Source organism: Oncorhynchus nerka, linkage group LG13, assembly GCF_034236695.1.
Source record: "Oncorhynchus nerka isolate Pitt River linkage group LG13, Oner_Uvic_2.0, whole genome shotgun sequence".
In the NCBI taxonomy this organism is placed as follows: Eukaryota; Metazoa; Chordata; class Actinopteri; order Salmoniformes; family Salmonidae; genus Oncorhynchus; species Oncorhynchus nerka.
In genome coordinates this window covers 21,495,353-21,511,537 of record NC_088408.1, presented here as the reverse complement: position 1 = coordinate 21,511,537, position 16,185 = coordinate 21,495,353, and the positions used below count along the sequence as shown (strand labels likewise).

At 42.5% G+C, this 16,185-nt stretch overlaps 1 protein-coding gene across 2 annotated transcripts; it reads left to right on the top strand.

The window, feature by feature from the left end:
• Window positions 1-10,053: 10,053 nt before the first annotated feature.
• Window positions 10,054-14,483, top strand: LOC115140455 (homeobox protein OTX2-like). 2 transcript variants are annotated; one of them, XM_029678786.2, is made up of 4 exons: window positions 10,054-10,132; window positions 11,665-11,880; window positions 12,541-12,692; window positions 13,026-14,483. In XM_029678786.2, exons 2-4 carry the CDS (start codon window positions 11,784-11,786, stop codon window positions 13,641-13,643), a joined length of 867 nt encoding a protein of 288 aa, XP_029534646.1. In that variant the 5' UTR covers window positions 10,054-10,132; window positions 11,665-11,783; the 3' UTR covers window positions 13,644-14,483. The 2 variants fall into 2 exon arrangements, with proteins under 2 accessions (XP_029534646.1, XP_029534645.1); XM_029678785.2 differs by lacking the exon at window positions 10,054-10,132 and having other exon boundaries at window positions 11,470-11,880.
• Window positions 14,484-16,185: the final 1,702 nt, after the last annotated feature.

The following is a 16,185-nucleotide window of genomic DNA, read 5'->3' as shown; positions in this document are numbered from 1 at the left end:
ACTGTCTGTTGTGCAGTATATTCTTGCAGCCTCCTGTAAACAATAGGTATTATACGATTAATAGATCCAGGATTATTCATGGTCGGGGATTGGTACTGAGACTAAGTATTGAGTGTGGTCATAGCCTGAGGGGTGCTAAATTGGGCTCGCTATATGGCAGGGTGTCAGCCTAAGGAGCAGCTAGTGGGCTCAAAATGTTGCAGGGTTTAATTGCCTTCTTCTTCTTCTTCTCATCGCCTTGTGCTACAGTTGCATAAACGCTTCTTTGTCTAACGATTTGAATTTGATTTAAATTGAGGGCGAGAAAGAGAGTGATTGAGAGAGAAGGAGAAAAAATACAGGGACTGTCTCTAGGGATTTCATCTCCATCTTGGCTCCTGTTCTGTTTCTCTGGGAAGACAGGAGGGAGAGAGGAAAGGAGAGGAGGGTGAGACTGAGGACGAGTTCAGGGTTGGAATAGGAGAAGGGTTAAGGGAGGGGCCTATCTGCAAAAAGGCCTTTTTACTTTATCAGAGGGCGAGACAAATAGCAAAAGAAAAGAGTCTCCTAGCCTCCTGGATGCAGTGTCAACCCTCATCAGTGTCTGGTCTGGCAGCTCTGCTCGTACTGCAGGCACCAGCTCACAATGGAGGGCAGCAATGGCCGCCACACCTCTCACATCTTATCAACGTCCTCCTGGACAGGACCAATCGAGGAGCGGGCAGTAGCAGGCTAGAGGTGCTCCAGGTTCAGGAGGCATTTTTGAGTGGGCGTGAATTTGTTGATCAATGAGTTATAGGAATTGTTTGATTCTTGATTGGGAATATTTCAGTACAGATTTGACTGAAATATTGATATTTCAGCATCGAGACAGTTTATGATACTTGTGCGGTAGAATTTTAAGATTTTATGAGGTTATGTGTTTATGCAAGGTGTTTTTTAAAAGATGGTAATAGAAGGGACCAACAGTTGGGGATATAGAGGAATTATATTTTTGTAGACAAACACATATAAACCGCTCAACGAACGTGAGGAACAAGCCATGATCCTCGAAGTCACTCACTAACAAACGTGAGCAACAAGGCTTGATCCTTAAAGACTCCGCCAGTCCCCCAAAAAATCCAGACTCTGAATAGACACCCCCCTAAATCACATTGTTGAACAAATCCTGTATTAAAAGCGAAGAGTTAGTCTGCGTTTATTCTTTCTCTTGAAGACTTTAGTTAAGCTAGTGCCTCCGCCACTTCGGAGGCTTCTTCTTCTATGTCTGAGTAATCCTTTTCTTGATGCTGATTGGCTGAAGCCAAGGGGGCCATCTTTTTCACACGCTTCCTTACGGAATCCCCCCCCCAAGCCAGTGTTTACCCGTCACCAGACAATGGTCTGCTACTGGCAATTAAACAGCATTTTCGGAGGAATCCGTGGCACTGGCCTAATGGCATTACTGTTGGACGATTCAATCCCTGAATAGTCAACAGGATTTTGCCTCTCACCGGGAAAATACTGCTTCATCGAATTAGCCGTATTACATAGCTTTACCCAGGCTTATGATTCAGGGTTCACAGATTACTGCTCCTCAAAAGATGGCGGGAGAAGAGAGTGGTAGGCCGGAGGAGTGTGTGTGTGTGTGTGTGTGTGTGTGTGTGTGTGTGTGTGTGTGTGTGTGTGTGTGTGTGTGCGTGCGTGCGTGCGTGCGTGCGTGCGTGCGTGCGTGCGTGCGTGTGTGTGTTGGGGGATGACTACTAGACCTTAACAAGTAAGCAAGCCTGGATCCTCAGAACCAAAATTTCTTCCAAGAAAGCATTTTAAGACCCTTGTTTGTGCATAAACACACTGGTCACTGGTCCATCTCATTATTATTTGTTCTGGGTTTGGTTTGTTCACTGTTTTGAAGGAAATTCTTAATCAGTTATGAATGTGTAGGATGTGATGAGGTTTGAACAGTGCAGACAAATGAACAACCTATGCGAGCTGCCCACTCCACTCCCTCTCTTTTTACACACAAACACACCTTTGCAACACCATGCCAACTCAACTACACCAAGTTTGCCTTGCAGAGAATGGGACAGTCTCGTTAGGACACACCCACCCACAGACACACACACCGTACGCACGAGGCAAACCGCACATGGTGACCTCTGACCTTTAGCGGGTCAGGTCGTCCGGGCCGGGCGGCTCGTAGAACCGGGAGAACCGGCCAAGTCCATTATCCCACAATGAAGGGCTAATTAGTGTGTTAGCAAGCCTCAAATCACACAGCAACAGACTGCCTGGCTGTCTCTGTGCTCCTCTCTCTCCTCCCACCCAACATCCTAATTACTCCTTTATTCTCCCTCTGTTTCTCTCCCTCCATTTCACTCTTCCTCTCTCGTTGTCGTTCCTAACTCTCTCGTTCTCTGCCTCTGCCCATTTCACACATAAAAGCTGGATGCTAATTGCCTGCTATGGAAATATTGGGCATGTGATTAACAGTGCAGTGTGCCCACACTGTGTTTGGCTGGTCTGGCCTGGGTCTTTCTGGCTGTACAGGGTGGCGTGGAGCCAGTGTACCAACCAGGAGTCTTGCTGGCTGTACAGGGTGGCGTGGAGCCAGTGTACCAACCAGGAGTCTTGCTGGCTGTACAGGGTGGCGTGGAGCCAGTGTACCAACCAGGAGTCTTGCTGGCTGTACAGGGTGGTGTGGAGACAGTGTACCAACCAGGAGTCTTGCTGGCTGTACAGGGTGGCGTGGAGACAAAGTACCAACCAGGAGTCTTGCTGGCTGTACAGGGTGGCGTGGAGCCAGTGTACCAACCAGGAGTCTTGCTGGCTGTACAGGGTGGCGTGGAGCCAGTGTACCAACCAGGAGTCTTGCTGGCTGTACAGGGTGGTGTGGAGACAGTGTACCAACCAGGAGTCTTGCTGGCTGTACAGGGTGGCGTGGAGCCAGTGTACCAACAAAGAGTCTTGCTGGCTGTACAGGGTGGCGTGGAGACAGAGTACCAACAAGGAGTATTGCTGGCTGTATAGGGTGGCGTGGAGACAAAGTACCAACAAAGAGTCTTGCTGGCTGTACAGGGTGGCGTGGAGACAGAGTACCAACCAGGAGTCTTGCTGGCTGTATAGGGTGGCGTGGAGACAAAGTACCAACAAGGAGTCTTGCTGGCTGTATAGGGTGGCGTGGAGACAAAGTACCAACAAGGAGTCTTGCTGGCTGTATAGGGTGGCGTGGAGACAGAGTACCAACAAGGAGTCTTGCTGGCTGTATAGGGTGGCGTGGAGACAAAGTACCAACAAGGAGTCTTGCTGGCTGTATAGGGTGGCGTGGAGACAAAGTACCAACAAAGAGTCTTGCTGGCTGTACAGGGTGGCGTGGAGACAGAGTACCAACCAGGAGTCTTGCTGGCTGTATAGGGTGGCGTGGAGACAGTGTACCAACAAAGAGTCTTGCTGGCTGTACAGGGTGGCGTGGAGACAGTGTACCAACCAGGAGTCTTGCTGGCTGTACAGGGTGGTGTGGAGACAGTGTACCAACAAAGAGTCTTGCTGGCTGTACAGGGTGGTGTGGAGACAGTGTACCAACCAGGAGTCTTGCTGGCTGTACAGGGTGGCGTGGAGACAGAGTACCAACCAGGAGTCTTGCTGGCTGTATAGGGTGGCGTGGAGACAGAGTACCAACAAGGAGTCTTGCTGGCTGTACAGGGTGGCGTGGAGACAGAGTACCAACAAGGAGTCTTGCTGGCTGTACAGGGTGGCGTGGAGACAGAGTACCAACAAGGAGTCTTGCTGGCTGTAGAGGGTTGACACTGTTTCTTAAGCCATTCATATCTTGGGCAATATTCAGGGCAGTCATACTGGCAAGTCTGATAATTCATCAAACCATTCTGCTCAAAATATGTGCTATTAGCAGAAGTGTATGTAAAGTGTTCTTTAGGATGACTGTACAAATGCATATGCCCCATATACATTATTTTCCTAATTAAAATTGGTGGCCTATTACCTTATTAAACATAGACCATCAAATATTAGACAAAGCATTGGTAGTGTCATGGCTTTAGGCAGTATTGATATTAATGCATACTGAAAATCTTCTTGTGGCCTCTATTCAAAACAAACACTTTTCTGTTTCGATTACTATGAGGAAGAAGAATCTATATGAAATTTCGATCAAGCAATTATCAGTTACGCATTTTGTAGTAATAGCGGGAAGTCTGGCTATGTATTGAAAGCATTGTGGATAAATGAGTTCATGATTGCTTAAAATAACATTATTTTATGATATGGATGTATAGTTGTGTTATGAGTAGTGTGGGGAGACTTTTATTAACCTACATCTGTTCTTTTCTCCTCACTTCTCCAACCCCCCTTTCTCAATATGGCAGTTATTTAAAAGTAATGAGAGGACATGCATTTTTTTTGACAAGACAGGACATTATTATCTACTAACTAGGCATTTAACAACAAGGGTCAACATTAATAGACTTCTAGGATCACAATAAGATATGTTAATGTGTATGTAAATGAGGCCTGATGTGAACTGGGAGAATTTCCATCTTTCCTAACCCCGTAGCATGTCTCTACATCATTTGCCCTCTAACCCTTTTCTACTTCTCTATTAAAACAGCAAAGGGCTTCCTGGGTCAGATTTATTTTTCATCACAGTTTCTCCTTCTTTCTTTCCCTCTGCATACATATGCACTTGCTTAACCCCTCGTTAACTTCCTTTCTTTTGCTAGCTCTATGTCTTTGCTGTAAAAACCAGTGATGTTTGATAGTTTTCAGAATTATTTTTGAAATAGAGTTACTAAATTTTGAATATTATCTTGGTAGTTACAGAAAGCTAAACTTATTGCCAGTGAAGAAACTTGATATAATAGTGCCCAAAATTCTTGGAAATATTTTTCCTTAATGAATGATCTAGTTCTGACCTCTGCCTTGTTGTTGGAGTGATCCAACCAACTCTTGGAGGATCTCGCAATAAACTCAGACATCTTTCAAAAACTTTCAGTTTGCACTGGGTCCCCTCTGCGCTTCGGCCGAACAGTTGGATAAAGAGTGAAGTCTGGTTTTCCCAATGGTGGGAGCCTTGAATGTTTGGGTAGTGTTTCGAGTAGTGGGTGTGGTGGATGGGGGGGCAGTTCGGCTGTTCAAAGGCTGCCTTTTTGCATTGTTGGTCAGTAGGGATTAGGGCCTTCCATGCTGCAGAATAGCCCCTCTAATTAAAAAGGATAAGGAGGCCGAGAAATGGTGAGGGGCACAGGAGGAAGAGACAAGAGAGGGAAAGGGGAGAGCAAATTTGGAGAGTGAAGAAAGAATAGAAACAAAAACTGTTTTCAGTGTCACTCCTGCAGCCAGGCCCAATGATTCAGCCTGGATTAACTTTACACTCCTCCCTCTCTCCATCTTTGTTTTCCACCCCTGCTCTTTTTCTACCTTTGTTCATCTGTTTTTGTTTCTCTTTTATTCTCTTTCCCTCTGTTTTTAATCCTAAATGAAACCACAAATGATGCTATATTAGCCTAATTATAAAGCTGTTTATTTGGACTTTAGCTGCTAGCTCACCATCCATTTGAGAGTTACGTAAAATAATACAATAAAATGAAGCTAAAATTCAAGCCTTTTCCATGACCTGCAAAAACAAGCTTCATAGAACTTGAGCTACATGCAACTCTAAGTTTGTGTTTGAAACAATAAAACCTGTGTCTCTGTGTGTGTGTGTGTGTGTGTGTGTGTGTGTGTGTGTGTGTGTGTGTGTGTGTGTGGGTATGGGTGGGTGTGTGTGTGTGTGGGGGGTGTGTGTGTGTGAGTGGGTGTGTGTGTGTGTGTGTGTGTGTGTGTGTGGTGTGTGTGTGTGTGTGTGGGGGGGGGGTCATTGCCTCCAGATGCTAAGCGTCAGTAGGTGGGCTGTTTGCTGTCAGGATATCAGGGTGTGTTTTTGTTTGGCCCTCCTCCATCCCTCCCCCTCCCTCTCACACTGGGGGTCCTGGCCCTCCAGGGACCAGAACCTGAAAACTACTGCACGGGTTTAAGGCCTCTCGTGGGCATAACACTACCCACAAGCCCTGGGAGGTTAACGAGGTACCAGCAGGGACGAGGCATTCCAACCTCCCACAGACACTCCTATGGATTGTGTTTATTATGTATATATAGTTATCTTCTTAATATATGTCTTTTTCTGTATTTTGAGTAATGTTGTGGCTATAAGATCTCCCAACTAATCACCTAATAATAGTAGAAGTAATTGTTAGTAGTTTGAATTAGTCCCTTGGGCCTAGCTGTCAATCATCTGACTCCACCCCTGTAGTTAAGGAGACTGCAAAGGGGAGAAAAGATGGATGACTTTTCTACTTTTGCCAGGTAAGTTGACAATGTAAGAACAGTCTTAATGGTAGGAACCAGGAATGAATACATTCTCATCTGAGCTTACCTGAGTGGCAGTGAAGAGGAGTGAAGATGATAGAATGAGTCAATCAGAAGCTGGAAACGGGATGAGTAACAGATACTGAACCTTCATAACTACTGCATTTGAATGTAACCACCTGCTGTATTATCAAGTAATGACTACTCAATATTTATGCCGTCCTATCAATACTTTGAATACTTTTATGTCGCCAACATGTTCATCAATAAAGTTATAACATTGTAGCTGTATGGTGCAGATGGTGTGTGTGTGTGTGTGTGTGTGTGTGTGTGTGTGTGTGTGTGTGTGTGTAACAGATGGGGTGAGTGAGTAGGCCAAGACATCGATCTGACCTTGAGCTGGACAGCTGAATGACATTGAACTGAACTATGACATCATTGATATGGATTTAGTATACAATATATTGAATGTGTTCTTCAAACCATATAAGACAACAATAATTTGATAAATGTATTTATAGTGATCAGCAATAACACTGTTATTAGAATATTATTATTATTATGTTTATTATTATAGCAGTAATACATTAGATACAGTTGACTGGGACCCTATCATGCATGTATGGAGCTTTACTTTGAGCCATTCCCAGTCCCACGATTCTTAAAGTCCCCAATTCGTTCTCCCTAGCAGCAGGAGAAACCGTGACTCCTTCAATTGGACGGGAGTCAGAGGGAGGGCATATTGCCACAGACGTTAACAAGCGCGTTCACCTTTTACAATCAGAGCCCCGTTTAGCTCGAGCGCTCCCCGGGGCTATGCGATATTTACCGATGAATTATGTATCAGAGCTCGAGATGAAAGGCGACAGCGTGAGCCACGAGCAATATGGCTTCACTCATCTGAGAGACATGGGAAACGAAATATTAGAGATATTAGTTGTTTATTTAATCATTTAGGGTTCTCTTCAAAATATAATGAATGCGAAGGACTATGTGCGATAATAAATTGAATAGCATTCCATATTTCACTTCAATTTGAAAGCGTTTGAAAGCTTAAATTTGAGGCATACAGCCTAATGTTTAATTTCTAGAGACCACACTCTTGCAAACCAGGCTGGTTCAGGGGCCTGACCTCCATTGATTTAGTTTACTGCATTTATTCATATAGCAGATGGTCATAAACACCGGCTAACTGGTATAATAACACTACTTAGTTTTCATTTTTCACATAAAGTTATTCAGGCATCATTCAATAAACCACGACTAAATTGGCACATTTAAGGAGTAGGCCTATAGGCGCTTTAAAAAGAGATAGAGAAATTACGAATAGACTAAGGCTATTATTTTGCAGAAAATGTTGCACCTAAACGTAGGCTGCTACCAATGCAGTGACAACTAGACAGTGAAAAGAGCACTGGTAACAATTAGCTTGCTGGCTAATCAAATTCAGACGCTAATCCCCACCAAAACGCAACCTGTCCCCTAGGACAAAAACGGGAGAGGGGGAAAGAAAAGGGAGGAGTGTGTGTGTGTGTGTGTGGGGGGCGTGGGTGAAGAGAAACAAAAAAGTAGCGGTTGTATTCACAGATAAGCTGTGTGAATTCGTTCTTGAAAAAGCCTTTTGAAATATCCCAAAATAGGTTTTTCTCTCTCGAAATTTAAAAAGCTAAAATGACAGTGAGCAAGAAAATATATATTTTGACTGGAAAGGGAATTATATATATTTTTTTAAATACAAAAATACGACGAAGAATATTATTTCTGAGGGAATAGCAGGTACATGATGCGTGAATATGTGCGAGAAGTGTGTTGTTTGAGAGAGAGAGAGAGAGAGAGAGAGAGAGAGAGAGAGAGAGAGAGATGAGGGGTGCTGCGTGTGCCAGAGATTTTAAATCTCCCTGAGAGGGTTACATTTACCAAACCGTGACAGTCAAGTCCCCAAGAATGTATATTCCCCTTCCTCGCGGCGAGGCCTGGCTAGAACTTCACCACTTATAAATCAGTGCAGTTGACTAACAAACATGTATGCTTGCATAACAATAATAATTTTGCTAACATTATCGATAAAATCATTTTTGGTTCAAACTAGTTTAAATAAAACAGAAGAAAAACAACAAAACGAAACCAATTAGGCAAAAAATCACGAACGACAATAACTCGAGCAATGCTATTTGCCCTAATATACAGCGGGACTGGTTAATTTGTGTGAAACATTATTGCTATTATTAATTGTTTGATTGCTATTCGATTGTCATCCTCACCTTTGCCATGAAGATAGGGGCGCTGCGGTGCGCTCGCGGAGTACACGCCAATGGATCATCGTTTATTGGGGCCACGAGCTCTACTCAGGAGACAAGAGGTGGTATTTCTAATGACACTGGTAACCATGACATGTTATGGGCTGCGGTGAGGACAGTGGTGAGGACAGTCACAACAAATCCAAAATACATTTTTTAATCAGCCCATTGGGAGCCTATTTCAGGAGACCAACGTCGCATGGAAACGTTCAACATCACTCCACATAACTTCCTTCGCTTATTCCATTAGCTGTCAGGGTTATTTAGCAAATCTCCCTCTGGTTAAAATGATCAACACTCGCTCTGTAGCATATCATCTAAATATGACGCAATATATTGCCCAGAGTATGATTAATAAGGACATATTCTGTTTGCCAGAGTAACATTCTATACAGTTATTTCCATTTCATCCATCCATAGAACTGTATTGGCTATCTCTGTCTTGCCAATTTTTTGTAATTCTTTCCTCTTTTGCAATCTTCGGCCCATCTTATTTGTGCTAACCGTGCTAGTCATTTCCAAGCATCTTATATAGGCCTACATATCTCTATCGTGTCATTTCTGATCTTTCAACAGTACCAAGTGCTCTTTGTGATGGAAATACCTTCGCATGGAGCGATAATTGTGGAGGCGTGTTTAAAAAGAAACTTTTCCCACCCTCACCTCTCTTGCTCTCTGGCAATGGCGGCTACACTGGAGGCAATACAGCCACTAGCATAACGGGCTACAGAAGGAGAACTCAGAGCATGCTGTAACCCATATTCATCAAGACGAAAATGTTGTTTATGGATGTTGATTGAGAAGAATGTCCACTCAGTGATGGTTTTATAGTTTGTTGACTGCTGGGAAAGCCCAACTGAACTGTTGAAAAGCCCTGCATTTGCAGTTAATATATATATATATATCTTTAAATATCACGCTGTTAGCTTAATGATGATAAGATTCTTCTTCTTTTTCTTCTTCTTCTTCTTCTTCTTATATTCGCATATTATTACCATTATTATTATTAGTATTAGTATTAGTATTATTATATTAGGCCTATATCTAATATTATAATTAGCCTATTATTATTGTTGTTATTATTATTTTGCAGCCTGTATTGGTTTGGGAAAGTGAGTGAGGTTGGGGGAGGTTGTCTGGCAGTCAGCTGGCTTAGTAAATACAATGCCAGTCTTTGTTTTATTTTCGTGACGCAGAAAATTAATCAGCCCGAATGCGGAGCGCTCGGAGTCGCGGCTAGCGTCCTGTAATCAGGGCAGCGCGTGCCGTACGGATTATCTCGTTAATTTTTTTTTTTTTAACTTTGTGAGAAAAAAAAACTTGTGGGCAATAATAATTAATTCTCGGACAGGGTAATTATTATTGAACGGGTGTGGAGCAACCGGTAGATGGGTCTGGGTGAAAAAAAGTGACAGATTGAGGCCGGTGGCCGTTACATATAAAAACGTATGAAGTACTGGGATGCGTGCGTGCACGAGAGGAGGAGGGAACTCGCAGTTGCAACTTCGATTCTACAGGTAGGAGCAGATTGGTTCCAATCTAATAGGACCATGGGCTACAACGAAACATTCCAACTATCAACTTGAATGTAACTACTTATGATTTGCTAAATGCAGGCTATTTGATTGGCAAAACGTTTTGTAAGATTATCCTTTCATAAATAAACAGACATGCATCCTTAGATATTATTACATTGTAATACACTACACCCTGTGATCCTGTGTTTGTGTTTTTGTATTTGTAGTTTTTTTATAGGCCAAAGTTCAAATGTAATTTCAACGTAGGTCTCTTTGAAATGTACAATACAAGTGTGCTAGATCAATATGACGCTAGAAAATATTGTTCGCCGTTTGGGGCCAAAATATATAGACCTAGGCTATATTATTAGGCAGATAGTCTAATAATTACTACCCAAATAATGTTTGTTTCCGCACCATTCAAGTGGATAGTGGGAAAATACATTGTTTCCTTTCTGGGCGATTGATGGCTAGATTGTTGGTTCTTCCAAACAAATGTACATAAGGATTATTGAGGGTTTATTAGACCTAACAGTGTAGGCTACATTTAATATCAAAGACGATGTTGTTGAATTTATGAAGGGAACATTTTCATTTAGTGTAGGATATTGTTTTATTATAGGAAATAACTCTCTCTAAAAAACAGACTCTCCACCAAATGAGATAAATGTGATCGGTTCTTAATTGCGGAGCAAGTGCTTGTTTGCTTAGATTAAGATAAAGTGGTTTTTGCTAATCAACACTCTTCGATCGTCTCACCACCTAAATCTAATTACCGGGAGCTATTAATTAGGTAGAAATCGCCCAGGGAGTGTCAATAATGTCGGCTCGAATTACAATTATGGAACAGTTTCCCCAAGTTTCTCGTCATTTTGCTAAATTGCCGTTCACATTTAAATGTAGAAGGGATTTCTCCCTTTCAGCAGACACATTCTATAGATAGAATGTAAGATGCTGTGGTAGTTTAATTGCCTGAATATGTAGAGCGCTGGGTTTACAGTATTGTCTCTTTTTTTTTGTCGCCAACGGCTCTTTTGTCATCAGCATTATTTATCTGGTCAACAGTGGGCTTTGTCTTTGCAAATGGCCCCCAATCATGCCGTCTATACTGGAGACAATTAGCTGATGCTAACCTGTGGGTACTATGCTAATGGTGCGCCTTGCCTTTTTGGAGCCCAATGTGTGTGCGCATTTTAACGACAATGTTTTTGTTCTCGAAGAAGGCGTGCTGAAATGATGGGATGTTTTTGGTGCTGGTAGGATGTGGTGATGATGGTGGTGGTGTGTGTGTGTGAGGGGTGGGGGGTAGTAGGTGGCGCAAACGTTTGTAAGACAGACAGAGGATCCTCAGTCCACAAGGACAGCTGGGGGTCTCCGATCTGCTTTAAGAGCGCTGGCGGTGCAGGACAACGCTCATTTTTTAAATTCACCTCGCTGCGTAAAGAGCGCGTAACGCCTCCAACGAATAACCAAGGACTTATCCTTTTTAACCAAAACCACCCTCTCTCTCTTTCCTGTTGTGTTCTGTTCAGGTTTCGGCAGAAAAATTGAGAAGAATCCAACACTTGAGGACTAAACTAAAAAGGGTACTTTTCAACGCCTTTTTGTTTTCAAAATTCTCTTCAACTTTGCCCTTCGATCGGAGGCTAGAATGATGTCTTATCTGAAACAGCCGCAGTACACAGTCAACGGTCTGAGTTTGTCTGCCTCCGGAATGGACCTTCTCCATCCGTCTATCGGCTATCCAGGTGAGGTCATGGAAGACATTTATAACACAAATAACCATGAAATAATGAAATCACCTCAAATGGCTTAGGCCTATTGCATAGATTTGATTTGTTTATTGTCGCGTCTATTTCTTACGAAATTATGATTAAATGAACTGATAAGATAAAAACAAGTAAAAAATATATACTAATGTAGCCTTGGAATTATAATTTAATCGAAAGTTGTGTTTTCGATATCATTTGCAATTGGCTTTATAAACATTCTCATCTTGCTTATTTATGTCTGTAGTGAATTATCTAAACTACGAGGGGATAATGTTGTACATTATACGCTACAATATTCTTCTGGTCCTCGTGGGGTGTACTACATGTCAATTATTAATGATCCTAAACTAACAAGAATCATGTCTTGGAAATGTTTACAATAAGAGATCTGAGCAAAGAAAAATATTCCCTGTCTGAAATATCAACCCGAAAAACGATGTATCTATCTAAACATAGCCTAACTGCTCATGATCAAAATTGCAACTGTAGGCCTATTGGATAGCCTACAGTTGACAAGCCACATTGATTAGCCCATATAGGATAAAACAATGTTTTTCTCCTAAAGCAATAACCTGTTTGTATTTGTAAGGTGGGCTACTTAATGTTGACTTAACGAACAGACCTTTTCTCATACAGGCGCCCCTCGTAAACAGAGGCGCGAGAGGACGACCTTTACGCGCGCCCAGCTGGACATTCTGGAGAACTTGTTCGCCAAGACCCGCTACCCAGACATCTTTATGCGCGAGGAGGTGGCCCTGAAGATCAATTTACCTGAGTCTCGTGTTCAGGTGAGTCCCTAGGCTTTTGGGTAAACACACGCGATCATCCGGGTTTTGAGTCAAGGCCACTTACACAGCTCGTTAATTTTGGATTTGAGAAGTCAAGCTCCCAGACGCCACTTCAGAGCGTGTCTTCTCCACTCTGATAATTGGAGTGTTCACCCCCCAGTGTATAGTCCTACGAGCCTCTTCTTTTGCATCCACTATGGCAGACTGTATTGAAATTAAACATTAATAAAACGCTACAACACATTTTTTTTGCGTTCATGGGGTGATAAATAAACTGACTGAGCATCCTCTCCATTTTATTACTACAATTCAACACATTAATTCTTCTTCCAGGTATGGTTTAAAAACCGAAGGGCGAAGTGTCGCCAGCAGGCACAACAGTCCCAGAGCGGTGCGCAGAGCAAGACCAAACCAGTCAAAAAGAGAAGTTCCCCAATGAGAGAAGCCAGCTCCGAGAGCGGTGCCAGCGGACAGTTCACACCGCCTCCCAGCACCTCAATCCCGCTCGTAAGCAGCAGTACTGCCCCGGTGTCCATCTGGAGCCCGGCCTCCATCTCCCCGCTGTCTGACCCACTCTCTACCTCTTCCTCCTCTTGTATGCAACGGTCCTACCCGATGACCTACACCCAGGCGTCTGGATACAGCCAAGGCTACACCGGATCCTCATCCTATTTCAGCGGGATGGACTGCGGATCTTACTTGGCGCCTATGCACCACCAGCTCTCCGCTGCGGGCTCCACCATGAGCCCCATGAGCAGCAACGGGGTCTCCAGCCATCTGAGCCCGCCTTCGTCCCTCTCCACGCCAGGGTATGGGGCAGCGGGACTGAGCTTCAGTGGTCCCACAGACTGCCTGGATTACAAGGACCAGGCCGCGGCCTGGAAACTCAACTTCAACACGGACTGTTTGGATTACAAAGACCAGTCTTCGTGGAAATTTCAGGTGTTGTGAGAAGAATGAGTGAATGACATTATATTTTCACAATGTGTTGAAATAAACGTTAGTCAATCCGATGGGATTGAGTCGGCGAAAGGCATCGTTTTCCAATGGCTGGTCCTGGGCATCAAACTATTACCCCGAACAGCAGCAGTGTGAGTGGAGAGAAGCTGCCGCTTCGTCTCTCTGACAGCGTAACAACTGCTGAGTTAACTTATTGAAAATTCAGTGAACTCTCTTTAACTTTGATCAAGGACATGGAACAAAAGTGTTGCCCAAGAAGAAAATGATCAAGAGAAGCTGCAACCCTTGGCTAAGCGCGTGGAATGGGTCAGCTTTCCATAAGCTTCTTACGACTCCCCGATCCTCTCCTCTTGGTTGGCAAACTAAAGGGGCCCTTTGATCAAAGCATTGTGTGTGCGTGCGTGTGCGCGCATGTGAGGCGAACCTGGATGCACTATTTAATTTATGAAAAATGTTTATAAGACACTAGTTCCAACAGACAATCAAACAGTATGCGTGTGCTCATAAATGTCCCCTAAGTGTTTTGGCATTTTCTATTTGTGTTAGCTTTTTGAGACTGTGATTCCTTGTACCCGTATGCAATTCCGAGTTTCGCATCTGCGATCACCCAGCTGTGAATTGAATAGTTTTTTAAATGTTTAAGTATGATAAATTATTACGATGAAATATTAGTTGAAATAGGGAGTTTTCAAACAGTGTGAGTGGCCGAGTCAATGAGCAGCAACGTTGCCTGAAACATCAGTGTCCGTCTATGACCAAATACAGCTCAATGTTGTTATGCCAAACTGCTATGAAAAGGCTATACACAAAAATAAAGAACGTTTTAACTGATTCCCCAGTGTCGCCTGTTTAACTTCTTAAAACCATGTTTTTTTCTTTCTAGTTATTCATCAATAGACTTGCTATTGTAATTTTGTTCTGTCAATACATCTGAATTGTAGGGAAAATAATACATATGACATAAAACATAAAACATGATGCCTGTTACTCAACAACAATGATATTTGAATTCAAACCAAGGTGCACACACACATACGCACAAGCATACACGCACACGCACACACGTACTATTTCAAGTGTCAGAAGCAGGAATGTGCAGACTGGGAGAGCAATGTTAATCCCGTTTTGCAGGGAGGATAATCCAACATTTCACTGACGGAACTGTCCAGTTCACACGGAGCCGCTTTCCAAGACTCCCCCAGTCACCAACATTCACATTCCCACTAAAATTGTATGTTATGAAGAAATACGTTTTTAAAGCTTTACAAAACACCCCTTGGATGTCAGCAAATCAGGCGAGGAAAATCCACATTTTACCAACTGAAAATAGGCCTATGCTATGTGTTTGTCAGAATTGCCATTCAATTCACCAATCAACACATCCAGAACATCTCAAATAAATACTGTGTAAAAACACGTTAGGTAAAAGGCCAATGGTCTCTTATTAGACCAGTCCTTTTAAAAATCAAACTCAGAGAGGGTGTTATTGGTTGTAAAAACGAAAGGGTCGATTTGGCTTATGCAGGTCTCAGTTAATAGATAAAAGAGGAGAAAATAATATTTTATGCTGCATTTTGTAATTATTTAGGAGAGAGGAATTTACCTTTTTACATTATTTTTGTAGACTATAGAATCTCAGTTTATGCCTACAATGGGGACCAATGTGTTATTGGTCCAAATCCCCCCCGAAAAAAAGCGAATTAGTCCATAATCATAGCGTGCAGTGGTCGAATAAAAAGGCAATAACAATCAAGGTATCGATTTCACTGAATTTTCACTGCGTGGACATCACGCTATGATGATATATTCATATATTGTATAATTAACTATATTTATATGCAATTAGATTTAGTCAATATCAGCATTATGATCATCAAAATATAAGGTCTATACTTGCAAATGAGAATTGCTAATTGAAATGCCAAAAGCATCTTAGGGCTACATTCATCTTTAGAACCCTGGGAGATTCGTTAAATCTCTTAGCTCTTTCCTAAAACCATCGTTGCTAAAGTTGCTCTTGAAAACGCTCGTTATTTAACATCTGCTCAGACCACTCGTAAAACAGCAAAGTACATCGTTAGATGCTTTTTGCCCTTCCGCGTAACTTTATACACAGAAGATCTCCGCTAACCACAAAATCAATATGTTTATCTGTCTTTCAGTGAACACCTACAACTTCAGAACGAACGTGACAGTGACTACAAATACAAAGTTGGCCATTTCTTTGCCTAACAAGCGAAGGATATGCTGACTTCAAATGAACACGGAGAAGACTGCATTAAAAGATAAATACAGTATAGGCTACATAGACCTATATATTTGAATGATATTGAAATCAATTTTATGTTAATTCAATTTAGCTGTCTGTCATTTTTGCTTATATTTCATGATGTGTCAAATTTTGATTTAGTGCATTATTATAGCATTAGAATAAGTGCTTCAATATTTGTAGCCATAGGAGCTGATCCGTCATCAGTATTGTGTAATAATTCTAATGTTAAGGTAAGATTGGAAAGGGAGAATGCTGATCCGA

What these genes read in the sequence shown, in the direction of transcription:
- LOC115140455 (XM_029678786.2), top strand. Translation starts at nt 11,784, where the DNA reads ATGATGTCTTATCTGAAACAGCCGCAGTACACAGTCAACGGTCTGAGT. An exon ending in TCCGTCTATCGGCTATCCAG is followed by an intron (nt 11,881 to 12,540) that starts GTGAGGTCATGG and finishes TTTCTCATACAG; the next exon opens with GCGCCCCTCGTAAACAGAGG. An exon ending in TACCTGAGTCTCGTGTTCAG is followed by an intron (nt 12,693 to 13,025) that starts GTGAGTCCCTAG and finishes TTCTTCTTCCAG; the next exon opens with GTATGGTTTAAAAACCGAAG.